At 48.2% G+C, this 15757-nt stretch overlaps 2 protein-coding genes across 2 annotated transcripts; one reads left to right on the forward strand and one right to left on the reverse strand.

The window, feature by feature from the left end:
• Positions 1–1016: 1016 nt before the first annotated feature.
• LOC135816184 (uncharacterized) lies at positions 1017–10908 on the forward strand. Its single transcript, XM_065329583.1, has 5 exons — positions 1017–1590; positions 5841–6045; positions 9180–9382; positions 9853–10055; positions 10143–10908. The coding sequence occupies exons 1-5, from the start codon at positions 1108–1110 to the stop codon at positions 10144–10146; spliced, it is 1098 nt and encodes a 365-aa protein (XP_065185655.1). The 5' UTR covers positions 1017–1107; the 3' UTR covers positions 10147–10908.
• A 1738-nt stretch (positions 10909–12646) lies between these two features.
• LOC135816185 (alpha-parvin-like) lies at positions 12647–15232 on the reverse strand. Its single transcript, XM_065329584.1, has one exon. It carries the CDS (start codon positions 14593–14595, stop codon positions 13447–13449), a length of 1149 nt encoding a protein of 382 aa, XP_065185656.1. The 5' UTR covers positions 14596–15232; the 3' UTR covers positions 12647–13446.
• Between the last annotated feature and the right edge of the window lie 525 nt (positions 15233–15757).

Below are 15757 nucleotides of genomic sequence, written 5' to 3' on the forward strand. Positions count from 1 at the left end.
CACACACAGACACAGAGAGAGAGAGACACACACACACACACACGCGCGTGCGCACGTGCACACACACACACACACACACACACACACAGAAAGAGACAGACAGACAGTGAGAGACAGTTGGATGTACAATGCATAATTATGCTTTCGGTTTACTACTACTAGTGCTAAGTACTGCTAACGTAAACATAACGGTTTCATTAGAAGGTTGGGGCAGAGAAACCGACCCTGGTTGTCTGATAACCAATATTCACCTACAAAGGCTAAGGGTTAAAATTGCCTAAACTAAAGCATACTCGTGACTGGACTGTTTCCACATGGTGTAGTCCGATTCGTGCTTGACGTCTGCGGAATTGCGGATGCGTGGTCGCGGCGTGGACTGCAGACAAGTCATGTGGGTACTAGGTCTACACGTCACCATGGTCACACACTAATCATAGTGTCTGTCTGGCATAGATCTACAAGCTGCAGAACGTCATTCACCGCCCATTGACATCATGCCTCATGCATGGCGTTGGCTGTTTTCTTTCCGCTTTTTTGGGGGGGGGCGGGGGCATGGTCCATTGATGTGTGAAAAACAGTTACATACCTAGTTTTGACCACCCAGGCACCCCACCCATCAACCAGATCGACTGACTCAGTGCAATAACCATGCTAACCATGATGAAACCCGGGCCTGGTATGGCCTGGGCGGGTACGGATGGCAAGTCATGTACGTGTATGATGTAGCCGGTATACATGTACCGGGAATTACCACTATCAGCCAATGGCAATGATGATGCAAGGAAAAACCCATCCAACCATTCCATTTCAAAAATGCGCTTTATGGATTGCTGTAGGTTCGTCTTCCCCGTGCTTCCTGGTGTTTCAGTAACTAATACTTCTGGCTAAGTCCGCCAGCCTTGGACGTGAGATAGTCTGCAGAACCGCAGTAAGCGGGTGGTTGCGTGGCTTCGCTCCCCTCCAGCTTCACTCACATTACCGTTGCAGGTACCAGGTGCTTACTGCAGCCTTTGCAGGTTTGTGCACGCTAGTGGGACTCCACGTGGTGATTCTCAGCTAGCGTTAGGGTGTGGTGGTGTTAGTGTGCATGTGAGAGAGATAGAGATCATGAGCAGCTCGTACGAACCGTTTGACCGCCAAGGTGGTGCAATGGAGCAGCAGCAGCGTCCAGACCTCACGACCAGTACGGGCGAGACCCTAACGGCGCAGAAAGGTGCAGTTGGTAGTGCAGCTCCGGCTATGGTCTACCAGGGGCCTGGAGCGACCGGTCAGCAGCCAGTAGGAGCAGCCGCCGCCGCCATGCCCCCGCCACATTACCAACAGCAGCAGCCGCAGCAATACCAACAGCAGCAGCCGCAGCAATACCAGCAGCAGCAGCCGCAGGAGACAATGCCAGGCGTGGTGTCAATGCAGCCCATGCCATCATCCAGCGCGCGAGTGTTTGATCCCACGGACATGGACCCCGGATCTCAGCTAAACTACGCAGCAATTCGCCTGTATCACCGGAGCGGGCAGACGGCAATGGATGCCATACACGGAGCCGGCTCAACGCTACTGGGCATGGTCGACAGCACTGTAGCACAACTCAAGGTAAGATCTATCTTCAGGAAAGATGAACTCAATTGGTTATTGAACCGCCAACGGCCCTGCATCCCCCACCCGCGTGAAATCCCCCAACTCTGGGTGGACTTGGAAATTATCCCACTTATGGGCTCACCACACCTCAGTCGTTGAAGTGGGGTTTTTTGGGGTGAGGACAAGGCGCACATACACACACACACACACACACACACACACACACACACACACACACACACACACACACACACACACACACACACATAGACACATGTAAACATCATGTACCATGTATCGTCCGTCGCAAGAGAAGCACGCAAATCTGCAAGTGCACTGGATGCATGTGCACCCACAGATGTTCTCATAGCAACGATAGTGGATCTGATTCTGAATGAAACAGATCAAGACAAGCGCCAGATAAATGTCTAATCCACACAACTGGCGAAGCCATGTGAATCACCCCCCCCCCCCCCCCCCTGCACATCTGGTCTACACAACACCACATATGGAGCACATTGGAAAAGGACGGTCAAGACAGTTAGTTACCTATGCACATCCTACACTTGCTGGGGTATCCATTATAGACAGCACGCTGCTTTGATAGAAGTAGACATGTGATGCACTGCTACCTTGAAGTGAAATTGGAGTTACTGTAAATATACAAATTTTCGGCAGCTATTTAATTTCGGCTATATTCGGCACCGACCCAAAACGTCTAAATTAAAACGCCGATAAAAATTTTCACAGCATCTGTCGCACTATACTATGCCCTCTACCCCACGCCGAAAATAAATCGCCGCCGAAATGTCAAAAATCGTGAAGTGCCGAAATTTTGTATATTTACAGTACTTTACCAACCAGCAGAGCTTGGCAACTGAGTACTGGGAACCCAGGGCCCACATGCACAGACGTACCAGTAACCTCAGCCATGAAAACTATAATTATAGTAACGACACACTGGATTGTGGAGCCGAAACTAGTCCTACTTCGAAATGCTTTGGCAAGAAGGTAGCCTTCCGACAGGTTGGACACACACACACACACACACACACACAATACAATATGCCCATCCGGAGATGATAGCAGGTCCCAAAGGGACCAACAGTGTTCAAGTCACGAGCAGAATCGGGCGTGGCGAGTCAAGTCCTGGCGACGGCGATAGCGCTTTCCACAAGTGCAAACGAAGTCTAAGGTGACGGGCTCGGCTGCATGCTGATCTCCATTCTCTGCGGTCCTGGGCGAGGTCGTACCAGTCCGCTATCTGGCGGTCCTTCATGTCGGACACAACATTGTCCCGCCACCGCTTCCGGGGCCCATAACGTGGCCGGGTCTTGTCCAGTTCGCCGAAGAGGATACACTTTGGCATACGGGAGTCATCCATTCGAGCAACATGGCCTAACCAGCGGAGTCTTCAGTGCCTCCTCGATCGGCTGTACCTTGGCTCGTTCAAGGAGAGTGTTGTTGGAGATGTGCTCCTGCCATTGGGTTACTCTGCGAATATCCAGCAGGAAACGAACACATCGGTGATGAAAGGCTGCAAGCCGACGAACATCCACGGCCTTAATTGCCCAGGTCTCACAACCATACAGCAGCGTCGACAAGACAACGGCCGGATATACGTGCACCTTCGTCTTGACGGAGAGATCACGACTGGAAAAGACAGATGAGCGCAATGTGCCAAATGCTCGGGAAGCTTTCGCCAAGTGAGCCGAGATCTCAGCAGTCATCTGGCCATCCGAAGAAATACAACTGCCGAGATACGTAAAATCAGGCACCAGCTCAATGCTACCCTCAGGCAACTCTAAAAGGCCGGATGGTGGCGACGGGGCATTCACTACCATAGCTTTGGTCTTGGTGAAGCTTACAGTGAGGCCAAACCTGCTTGCAGTGGCGACGAAGGAACTGCCAGCAGCTCCCATGTCCTCGACTGACTGTGTGTATATGGCGGCATCATCAGCTAATTGCGATTCCGTAACAGAACAGCGTGACAGGCGAGACTTAGCTGTGCGGTCACCGACAAGCTTCCGACCAAGACGATATTCCCCTGGTATCCCGGCAGAGACACAACCAGAATGCCACTCGTGCACGACAGCAGAAAAGTAAAGGTTAAACAACACCAGTGCAAGCGTACATCCTTGACGGAGTCCGTTGTGTACGGAGAAGCGATCCGTTGTTGTTCCTGAAACTCGCACTGCTGCCGACATACCATCATGCAGAGATCGAATTACCCGAAGCATCTGTGGAGGTACACCTAGCTTCTCAAGGACTGACCAAAGAGCAAGCCTGGGGATCGAGTCATAGGCTTTACGGATATCTACGAACAGTACACATAGCTCATCATCATGCTCGATGGTCTTCTCGATGAGCTGGCGGGCCACGAATATCATGTCATTGCAACCTCGACAACAACGAAAACCACACTGCGAGTCCGGAAGGACTTCCTCTGCTATAGATTGCATCCGGGTCTGAATGATGCTGGCGAACAACTTCCCGGCAACGTCTAACAAGCTTATACCTCGCCAGTTGTCGCACAGGCGCAGATTACCCTTCTTCGGGATGGGAACGATCTCTGCATCTCGCCAGTCACTGACAACATCACCACTCTGCCAAACAGAAACCATTACGTCCAGTAGATACCGGTGCAGGTCTTCACCACCACAGATTATCATTTCTGGCAACACACCTGTTGATCCTCCAGCCTTGCCGCACTTCATACGCTTTAAGGCAGTCTGAAGCTCACTGAGAGTAGGTGGAGTGTCTAGGTCATCACGGACCTCAGCTTGTGGCACTCTACCAATAACCTCAGCATCAAAAGTAGTTGCAACGTTAAACACAGTGTCAAAGTGGCGCTGCCATCGAGCTGCAATTTGTGTCTGCGAGGTAAGAGCATTGCCATTTTCATCCAGAATTGATGTTGTCGGTGCTGACTGACGACCTGCGAAGGTTGAGGCAAGGGTTTTTATGCACCCCCACCGGACTCGACCATTACGTACAGCGTCTTCAGCCTTGGTTGCCAGGTCACAGACCCACTTCTCCTTGGCGAGTCAAACAGCATCAGAAACACAGCGCTGAGAAGCTCGGTACTCTTTCCGGTGTTTCTCCATTGGTGATTGTGTGAAGACTACCTGGGCAGCGTTTTTCTGGTCGATGAGTGGCTGGACGGTGTCAATAGCGTCAAGAAACCAGTCTTGCTGACGTCTCCTGCCCCGCACACACACACACACACACACACACACACACACACACACACACACACACACACACACACACCTTGACCTTTGACGCCCATCGCCGGAGGCGATGATAGCAATGCTACGGCAGAAGCCATAGCAACTTGTGCTGGGATTACACCATTCAACAGCTTGCAAGGCTGAAGAATTGACCGTCACTATTCAGCCTGGTCTACACCATACAGCTATTTGGAGTGACATTTTCTGGCCAGTGAATCCCTTTTTTGGTCTTTTTCATTTTTTTCTCTTTTTTCTTTTTTTTTCCCGCACACACATCACACCACATACTCCGGCATGCACTGGCTGTTGGTAACCACCCAGGAGAATGAAAGAAAAGTCAGGAAGAGTCTGAGAAAGAGAAGAAAGACGTGCGTGACCATAATCGTCGGGAATCGAACCCGCAATCTATCGATTGGAAATCGCTGCACATACCACTGCACCATATGGGACACACACACACACACACACACACACACACACACACACACACACACACACACACACAAGCTACTGCCGACATCCCTTGACTGGAGTACTATTTCCCGCATACAACTCGTACAGCTATTGGTAGCTGTAGCAACACAGAAATCACACCATCCTCCATGCACAATCCAGACATTCCCGCCATCCCGCACTGCGGCTCGACAGCCCTGCTTTCCACCAAGATTCTTCTTATACAGTCACATTGTAAATGTGTTTGGACGACAGCCCGTTACCGTCTTGGTCTACATCATGTAGGTGATGAGACCCTGCTCTGGCCTGGTGACCATATCGGACGGCTTTTATTGTTTGTTTATGTATTTAGACAACATCTCCTGGCGCGTCAAAAGGCAGCCAATTAATCAGTTGAGATGAAGGGCGAGAGCCAAGCTTTTTCAAATTTGGACTTCACGGAGAATTTCAAAGTATTAGGGAATCAGAGGCCACCCGCCTCATACTGCTCTTTTCTCTCCGAAACTCGACACTGGCAAGCCAGCTACGAAAGAAAGATAAACAGGCAAATGTTGCTCTCGCACTATTCTGCATGCACAGGACAACATAACGTATGAAGATTTACTGCAGACGTTGATACATGAAAATGAACGCATCCTGACCAAGGACTGGCGCTTGGGGTACAGGCAGGCTACTTTCTACGACTGTGAGGAGACACCAACGACTGTTGTGGATAACCTGCCCAGTGGAGCAGCCATTTTGACCAACAAGCGCCTCCTGCTCCTGTCTGCTCAAGTCCACAAAGGTATGGTGTATATGTACCCTGTATAACCTGTATAACTATATGTATGCCATATGTACATGGTGTGGATTTATTTATTTTTTATTCCCGTAGCTATGCAGAAGACGTTACTTCAGTAACGTCTGGCGCTAGCCAGGGTCCACACAGCTTTAATTTGGTGTTTGTGTGTTTGTGTGTTTGTGTCACGCCTGGCGCTATCCCGTATCTGTCCCGTACCGTACCGTACCATCAAACACAGCTGGTCACATACAGCTGGCCGCAATATTCAAATAGGGCTTTCAAACGCAAGATCATAACGTGAAGCAACTTGGTAGAATGAGTATGAATGCGAAGTGTATGGGGGAATGTATGTAGGGCGATAGTGCGGGTTCGAATCCCAGGTTATGCCTAAAAAATAGGAGAATTGAAAAATTTATAACATCCCTATGCTTTTTTGCCTTGGTCATCAAGGCGGTAGACGGTGTCGTATTACCCTCGACCGTACATGTCCCGTACCTGTCCCGTACCATACCGTGCCATCAAAGACGGCTGGCCACAATGCATATTCAAATAGGGCTTTCAAATGCAAGATCATAACGTGTAGCAACTTGGAAGAATTAGTATGTATGCGAAGTGTATCGGGGGATGCATGCAGGGCGATAGAGCGGATTCAAATCTGAGGTTATGTCTTTAAAAAAAAAAGGAAAAATTTGTATGAATTTATAACATCCGTATGCTCTTTTTGTCTAGGTCATCAAGGCAAAAAAGCATAGCGTAGGGCCCTGAGCTTCCAAGCTCTCTCGTTTATGTATTTATTTATGGATTCCCCGAAGGCCGAGGCCTAAGTCGAGGGGGTCTCCGTTCATGGCTTACTGGGAATATCTTCAAAATTGGATTGACTGCACAACATGTATACATGTACATGTAGTATAATATACATTGCAGCGTATGCACCTAGCACATTGAGTTGTTGATTCTAGCACATCAGAGCCTACTGCCTCTGGGAGGCAGGCCCGTCGCACCGACTTTGGAGGTGGGGCGGGCATGGCAGGGGGGTCCGGGGGTCTTCCCCCGTGAAAAAATTTCAAAAATTGAAGCCAATTGCAAGCATTTCCGGGTATTTGGTGCCATTTCAGTGTACGGTAACTACAATCGACGAGGAGACAATAGTCGTAAAATGGCAATAAATAAGATAAATTGTGGACTCATAACAACAGCAAAAATGAAGAAAGTCAAGTTCCATAACGTTTTCTTGTGACTGTCATCAGTGGAACGCCGTCACATAAAAATGTAATAACTAAAACACACACTTATATACATGTAGCTAATATGGTTTCAGGTAGAATTACAGCAGCTAACAATAACTTTCTCACATACACTATATTCACACATTGCAAAGGCCTTAAGGTGCAAACTTCGCTTTTTGTACTTGTTAGCTGCTTGTTAGCTGCTGTAATTCTACCTGAAACCATATTAGCTACATGTATATAAGTGTGTGTTTTAGTTATTACATTTTTATGTGACGGCATTCCACTGATGACAGTCACAAGAAAACGTTATGGAACTTGACTTTCTTCATTTTTGCTGTTGTTATGAGTGCACAATTTATCTTATTTATTGCCATTTGGTAACTACAATGAAAGTCTTTTTGATTCTGCAACAAACGAAGATGACGCTACGATCGGGGACAAACATTACCCTCCCCCGGGAAAAAAATTCAAAAATTGAAGCCAATTGCAAGCATTTCCAGGCATTTGGTGCCATTTCAGTGTAACTGCAATGAAAGACTTTTTTCTGCAGCAAACCACGATCGGGGACAAGGATTTGTCACGTTTGCGCTAAGCTGCGACCATTGTGCTTTGTTAATGTTGTAATGTGCTCCAAAAAAAAAAAAAAAAAAAACGGTCGAAAAAGTGGGGCGGCCTCAGCCGCCCCGGCTGTGACGGCCTTGGGAGGTGTTGATTGTCATATTGTCTGCACTTGATCACCCTATCTCCTCTGCTTGCCCTTGCTTACCACGTGTGTGTGTGTGTGTGTGTTTGTGTGTGTGTGTGTGTGGTGTGTATGGGTATGTGTGTATGTGTGTGTGTGTGTGTGTGTGTGTGTGTGTGTGTGTGTGTGTGTCCCATATGGTGCAGTGGTATGTGCAGTCGATTTCCAATCGAGAGGTTGCGGGTTCAATTCCCGACGATTATGGTCGCACACGTCTTTCTTCTCTTTCTCGGACTCTTCCTGACTTTTCTTTCATTCTCCTGGGTGGTTACCAACAGCCAGTGTATGCCGGAGTATGTGGTGTGGTATGTGTGTAAAAAAATGGAAAAAATTGAAATGAAAAATAGGGATTCACTGGCCAGAAAAAGTCACTTCAAACAGCTGTGTGGTGGATACCAGGCTAAAAATAGTGGCGGTCAATTCATCAGCCTTGCAAGCTGTTGAATGGTGTAATCCCAGCACAAGTTGCTGTGTGTTAAACATAGCTGTTCGCTATCATCGCTTCCGCGATGGGCATATCTGAGGTCTGAGGTCTGAGGTGTGTGTATGTGTGTGTATGTGTGTGTGTATGTGTGTGTGTATGTGTATGTGTATGTGTATGTGTATGTATGTGTGTATGTGTGTATGTGTATGTGTATGTATGTGTAATGGGTGGCCGAGTGGTAGGCGCGGTGAAATCAACAAGAATTACTTTTATTCTACTTTCAGGTACACACCTGAGATATAATTATTAGTGAAAGAAGAAGCGGCAAAATAAATAACTTTCTCTCCGGTGCTCACCTAGAGGTTGAATCCTTCTTCTTCGAGTTAGCTTTCATTGCTATCTAATCTAATCTAATCTAATCTAATCTAATCTTCATCAAAAGAGAAATGCGCAGCCGCTTTTATGCAGCAGACGCCGTACGCTTACATACGGAGATACACTAAATATACATCAGGCAAAGCTCCGTAATAGTTCCGTACTGCTTCCGTATTGGTCGGGTAGGGATACTACATATGAATGTATGTGTGTGTGTGTTTGCATGTGATTGATTGATTTTTATTTAAGGATTGTCCAAAGGCCGCAGAGGCCTGTCGAGGAGCTACGTGTGTGAATACCCTTAGTTTCCTGAGTCTATTGCGTAATTGTATGACTATTGCGTAACTGTATGACTGGTTACTCGCAGGCCTTGGTCTGGAGAGCATCGGTCAGAAGAAGACGTCGCGACGCTATGTCCTCAAGGCAACCAATAGTGACAATGTCCACTACAAGCCGCTGCCACTCAGCAACTTTGCTTCCATTGAAATGAGCGCATCGGCTGGTGCCTCGGTCACTGCTGACGTCAATCCAGTATTCCCTTGCTGCGGTGGCTGCTGTCCTTGCTTCTCGGTAAGTAGGACCACGCTGAACGGCGTAGTTCCTCTACACTCAAGAAATATTGAAGAGGACTAAATTTCGCAGAAACACCCACCTGATATACTAGTATCCATTTTTGAACTCCAAGTATGGCATGGCATGTTAAATAAATAATTGTCTTGCTGGTCTGGATTTCCGATTTGGATTGGTTCATGAATTCCAAGCGGTTGACCTTGCCCGTGGGGATAAGTAGGATAACTGAGTATAGTCCTAGATGGCTGGGCGCTGGAAGCAGGATTGCTGAACACAGACAGTGGTATTTGCAAGCATCCGCACCACCATGCACGCTTCAACATTGAATGACATGTTTGCTATACTGATGTGCCTTTGCCACTGTGTGTGCATGTGTGTGTGTGTGTGTGTGTGTGTGTGTGTGTGTGTGTGTGTGCGCGTGCGTGCGTGTGTGTGTGTGTGTGTGTGTGTGTGTGTGTGTGTGACTGCAGTGTTGCTGTGCCAGTGCCCGCAAGAGATGGACCTCGGTGGTGTCCGCCACCAACAACCACAACACACGCGTGCTGAAGATTGGTCTGCTCTTGCCGCCGTGGGGACGTAAGTGTATGCTACACCTGGAGCTGGAACCCACTATGCCGCTCTCACATGCCCGCGACTTCATCGCTATGCTACAACAACATCCGAAGCTTGCTGCCTGAAGTCAACGCATGCTCCGTTTGCTGCCTGAAGCCGACTCATGCTCAGCTTGCTGCCTGAAGCCAACTCATGCTCAGCTTGCTGCCTGAAGCCGCAACACATGCTCAGGTTGGTTAGTTTGGGCTGATGTCCAGTGTCACGGCAAGTGTCCATGTTCTATGGCAGGGGCGTCGGAACCGGTGCGGCAGGTGCGGCCAAAGCCGCACCAATAATTTTCGAAGTTTTTTTTTGGCATTTCAACCTTGTTGATGGCTTGTCGACTCTTGTACCATGTTGTACAGGTACCATGTTTTACATCGACAATGCGGTGTATCATCAGCATGCATATTCATATCCTTTTAGGCCCAATTTTCAAAAAACATTCACGGGGGAGGACCCCCGGACCCCCTCTCACACTTTCGCCGCACCAATGTTAAATTGCATCCGACGCCCCTGTATGGTGTGCTGTATACATTGTAAAGGAACTCCGCCAGGCTAGGCCTGGGTTAGTGTAACCGAATCCTGTGTGACTAGTTGCACCTGAACCTGTTTTGTGTTGTGTGTGTGTGTGTGTGTGTGTGTGTGTGTGTGTGTGTGTGTGTGTGTGTGTGTGTGTGTGTGTGTGTGTGTGTGTGTGTGTGCGTTGTTGTGTACGTGTGCGTGTGACGGTTTGCAATCATTATCATTATTGCTATTCAATTGGCAGCCAGCCTCTTGCTTACTAAGCTTTTCCGAGGGCTGTACATTTCTGATCATTGCTTTTGTTTGTATGCAGAACTGCTGTACACATACAATATCCCAGGTTTTGAATGCGTGTTTATGTTACTCAATCTGCAATCTGCGTGTTTATGTTATGAAGGGTGTTAAAGAGAGTAGAGTCCTCATGATAGAGTCATAGAGTGCTGAATGCTCCCAGGAGCAGAGCTTTGCCACACCGGAGTCACAGAGCACCACATGTCGAGTTATAAAGTTGTAGCTAATAGTCTGGTGCCAGGTCCGTGTCCGCTTCATTAGAGGAGACTGGGTGGAGGCCGGTGTAAGGGGGGGGGGGGGAGGGGCATGAAAGTGGCACACGGTATGATGATTGTCGCAGTCGCTTTTTAGCACAACTCTAGTCTGGACTGGGTAGAGCGGCAGCATAAGCCTGTAGGAGGCATGTTGTCTGCCATTGCTGGTTAAAAATCCAAGCGAAAATGGTGTCGCTGCACACGCTCAGCAGAGCTCACTAGCTATTAACCTGTGTATGCGTGCCGACAAATCTGGCACATGCAAACGAAGGTAGACATTTCCGTCCAGCGCATCCGAATATTTCCTTTCATAAGTTTTGGTGATCCATCCAGATCATGATGTACTGACCATGTTCACAAAGGCTCATGATCCGCTCTACTCGAGGCTGAACTTGAAGGATGTGGATCAAATCTAGAATACTCTGAACTCTGCAGAGTACTGTATTTCCCGGAGTATAGGCCGCACTTTAAGCACCAGTAATTCATCCAAAAAAGTTGGTGGGCATATATTATTACGATGGTCAAATTAATGGAGATAAACAGGATACATGTTGATGTCTGTATTTAAATGTTAATATACGCGAAGAGTTTCCTCGGAGACAAGAATGCGATAATACTGAGAAGAAGCACACACTTCAGTCTTCAGGCTTTTGAAGAACTTCTTGAAAGTGTTCACGTATATACTTCGAAGGACTTACAAGCCTTCTCGTCAGGGGAAATCCTCCTTCTTAGTATTATCTGAAATGAGAACGGAATCATAAACTTCAAATTCACTTATGATCTGTATTTCGTCACTATTTTCGTGACAAAAATCTGGGTGCGGCTTATACTCCGGAAAAGACGGTAGGTCCACATATCATACATGTATGATGATAAGGCCAACCTTTGTTAATTCATTGTTTAACGTCCTTTTTTTCGCGAAAAGGTACGCGGGAGGGCTGACAAAAAACAAAAGCCCATTCCAAAAACTGGAAACCCCAATCAAACATTTTAACCAGTAAAGCATGTGATATATACAATATTTCTGTGTCTAACGGCACTTGCAGGCATAGAACAACACTCTTTGATGGTACATTGGAGCACATGCCTGATGAATCCAACAAAACAGGTACATACCATGGAGTTAACATGTCATGAATTCATTACATCTGGATTTTTACTAGGACACAAACCGTACGATATTTAAAAGCCAACAAAAAAAGAAAAAGAACACAAGACAAAGGCATGCCCGGGAGGCAAGATTATAAGTTTAAGGTCATGATCGGCACACTGTGAAACTACACAATCATGTATTTACAACTTCGCATATTATTGGTACTACTACTTTCTTGTTTTTTTTTCCGGTCGGAGGCAAAAAGGTACGCGGGCGCGGACGTTAAACAACGAAAAAAGAAAGGGTGGCCTAATCGCATATCCCAAGATGCGCTCTCGCTGCTCATATCAGTGTTGAGCACTCGTGCATTGTCGGCCCTGTTGCTGCAGTCGACTACTTGTAGACTTGGTGATGATAATACGCCGACAATGCACGAGTGCTCAACACTGATATGAGCAGCGAGAGCGCGCACACATCCCAGCCGACATGCCGTGTACTGTAAACTGCCTATTAATGCTCACCACATATTAATGTTTGCTAAATTTCGCAAGAAGAGCATAACGCGAATATTTTAACCACCATGAAATCAAACTTCAACAGATCATGACTGCTAGACAGTAATTGTGAAACAGAATGACTAGTATTACTGACTACCTGATGATGGTGGTGATGGTGGTGATGGTGGTGATGGTGGTGAACGTGAAACTCTGATTTGCGACATAGCTTCCTTTCTCTTTGCAGCCGTTTCTAGAATTGTGAAACGTAATACGTTCAATAGAAAACTTCATAATAAGACTCTTGCAGAAAGGGAATTCTCGCTTAACACGAGAAAGTGACGCCAACCTGCTATAAAGGCTCTGTTTTGGTATTCAATAAGAAAACAATGTCCTCTATACTAAGTGAGCAATTCATTGTACATGTACATGTACATATATATGATGTATACCACGAGCAATTTGGGTTGAGCGGCTAGCTCGATAACAGCAGTAGTATTCATGAAGTAGGTTTGGGCCAGCAGACCTATCATATTTGCATTCAGACTTTGAAACTGTGGCCATGGGAACCACTGAGTCGATCTATAGGGTTGTTCTCTTCTGAGGATGATGCCCATGTATATCCGCACTTGCACGTACACACATGCACACACATGCACACACATGCACACACACACACACACACACACACACACACACACACGTACACACATACACACACATACACACACACACTTGTGCTTATCCATAGCATTAGCTTGTTTGAACTTAGCACGGCATTAGCTTGTTGGGAAGTCCAGCAGATCCATCATCTGATCATCTGTAGAACTTGAACTTGCTATAGACACCGTAGAGAACACGCAGAGTGGACTTGAGGTCTTTGTGCACAATGTCATCTGGTTTGATTGGCGGCAGTGTGACCCCGGAATCGGCCATCAACTGCATGGCCAGCTTGACGTTGCGCAGCTTCTGGTCCAGGTTTTTCGGCCGCACGTTGTAGCTACAGAATGGCAGACAGTAGCGCTCTAACAGGCACATCAGATGGATAAGGTTGACACCGTCGTGGAACTGTGTGCCCACGTCCACGACTTCCACCTTGATCTTGGCTAAGTGTTTGTTTACGAACGTCAGCAACGAGTTTTCTACGGCTTGAAGCTTATCTGGTGCTTGCTCGAACAGGCGATCGAACACATCCTTATCCGGAATGCGATTTCCAAAGCCGTCCTCACTGCCCGTAATTTCCTCCACGATTTCCTCATGAATAACTTTGTCGTCCACCTCCTCCATACGCAGTGCTCGTATGCGCACGTTACGCGGCAGGTCGATGGGCGCCTCGAACAAGCGAGACAGTGCCACCAGCAGGTGTAGCGTTGCCAGCGGATCTTTGAGGTAGATCGCCTCCACTGACCATTTGGCCTCTTCGTCGAAGATTCTCAATTGTCTGTTGACATACTCGATCACACGGCTAAGCTTGACTCTCTGGTCGCCTTCTGATAGTGCCAGTGCCGACTCCCTCGTCTCGTTCGAGCCTGTCAGCTCTTCCAACAACTCCGTCAAGATTTGCCCGTCACAGAAGTCTTCAAAGAAGTCGCGCAGTAGAATTCTCCGCTCGGCCAGCACTTCATTGAGCCAGTCCAGTATGAGATCGATGAGTTTCTTGACATTGGGCGAGTCCAGTGTGCCAGGCTGGAGAACCACTTTGTTCTTGTACGTCTTGTATTGGTCGGAGACTTGAGGTTTGGTAGCTAATTTGATGGCTTTGCGTCCTTCCTCCTCTAATCGCGACACTTCCTCATCCCCGACCAGTAATCTCTTTTTCAACGTGGCCATTGTCGTCGCTTGCTTTCTCCTCCCGGACGCTCCCGAGGGCAGTGGTGTGCCAGGTGTCGATGCTGCCCCACCGTCGGGCATCCCAGTGCCCGACATTGCCCCTGTCTCGGGAGGCTGGGCTGCTTCGAATGCCATCTCTTCTCCGCGTTACGCTGTCGTGTGGACTATTGCCAACCTGCAGTGCAGACGTGCCGCGGTACGGCAGATCGAAGTGCTGCTGGTGAAGCTGGTCCGCTGAGCGTGGCGAAGTCACGATTCGAGCCTTCCACTCACCTGGGCTCCGCCAGTGACAGACAGTCAGTGTTTCGCTTTCACTTGCGAGACGCGGTACGATACCGTCCAGTCGGTTTGTTGTTTTGCACCTCCAGTCTCTAATCACTGCTCTAAGGCTAAGCGCTAACGCACAGGTCAGGTATCATCACTTGATGGCAGGTAGCGTAGACTTATCTATCTGCTGACCAGAACTAGCAGAAGTGTAAATCCGTGCTCAAAGCAGAAGTGCGGCCTGATGCTCTGAGCTAAGGTTGTAAAATGCGCAGTAATTAGCGCTGGCAGCCACGTTTGAAGAAAGTAAGTTGTTGGCGTGTTTCACAGTTCCCTTCGCGGCTGCTGCTCTCTGCTATGTGATACTGACTGACCAAAGGGGAGACACAGGAGAGTGGAGTAGGTTAGGTCGAGTACATTGTATGCCTCGACAGCTGGCACCAACTTGATGAAGTCTCCAGCAGGCCTTCCTCGACAGCGTGGCGCATTGCACTGCTGAGTCTAGCCGCTATGGACCTATATGTATGGTATGGTGCTGCTGGTGTGGGGCGAGCGGGCGTTGCACGGTGCTTCTTGGCGTGTCAGAGAGTGGTTGAAACTGTGACTGTGTCAGTACTTTGAGGAAGAGCTGTGAGTGCCCGTTGAACGTTGAGAGCCGCCCCTCTAGTACTACGCTCTGTTCCGCGGAAAGGCCGGCCGCTCGTGTTCTTAGTGAAGTACAATGCTACGGTGAAGGTGATCCCTCACATTATCGATCAGCACCCATCCGCAGTGATGCACAAGCGCACTCCTACCTGCGACCTACGGCCTCCAGTAACAGCGGAACATTGGCAAATCTACGCTGTGCTACAGTAGTCGGTAACACTCACAGTGACTCGTGTGTATTGTGTGGGATACTCAGGCATGGAACATAGCATGCACTTAGTGAATAGCCGAGCATCCTCTGTCTCCCAGGATACAGTTCGCAGGCAGCAAAGTGCGCGTGGAGACCCGTTGTGTGACGAAGTAACGCGGTCATTATTCCCGGATGCCT

Source organism: Sycon ciliatum, chromosome 4 (genome assembly GCF_964019385.1).
Source record: "Sycon ciliatum chromosome 4, ocSycCili1.1, whole genome shotgun sequence".
Classification (NCBI taxonomy): domain Eukaryota; kingdom Metazoa; phylum Porifera; class Calcarea; order Leucosolenida; family Sycettidae; genus Sycon; species Sycon ciliatum.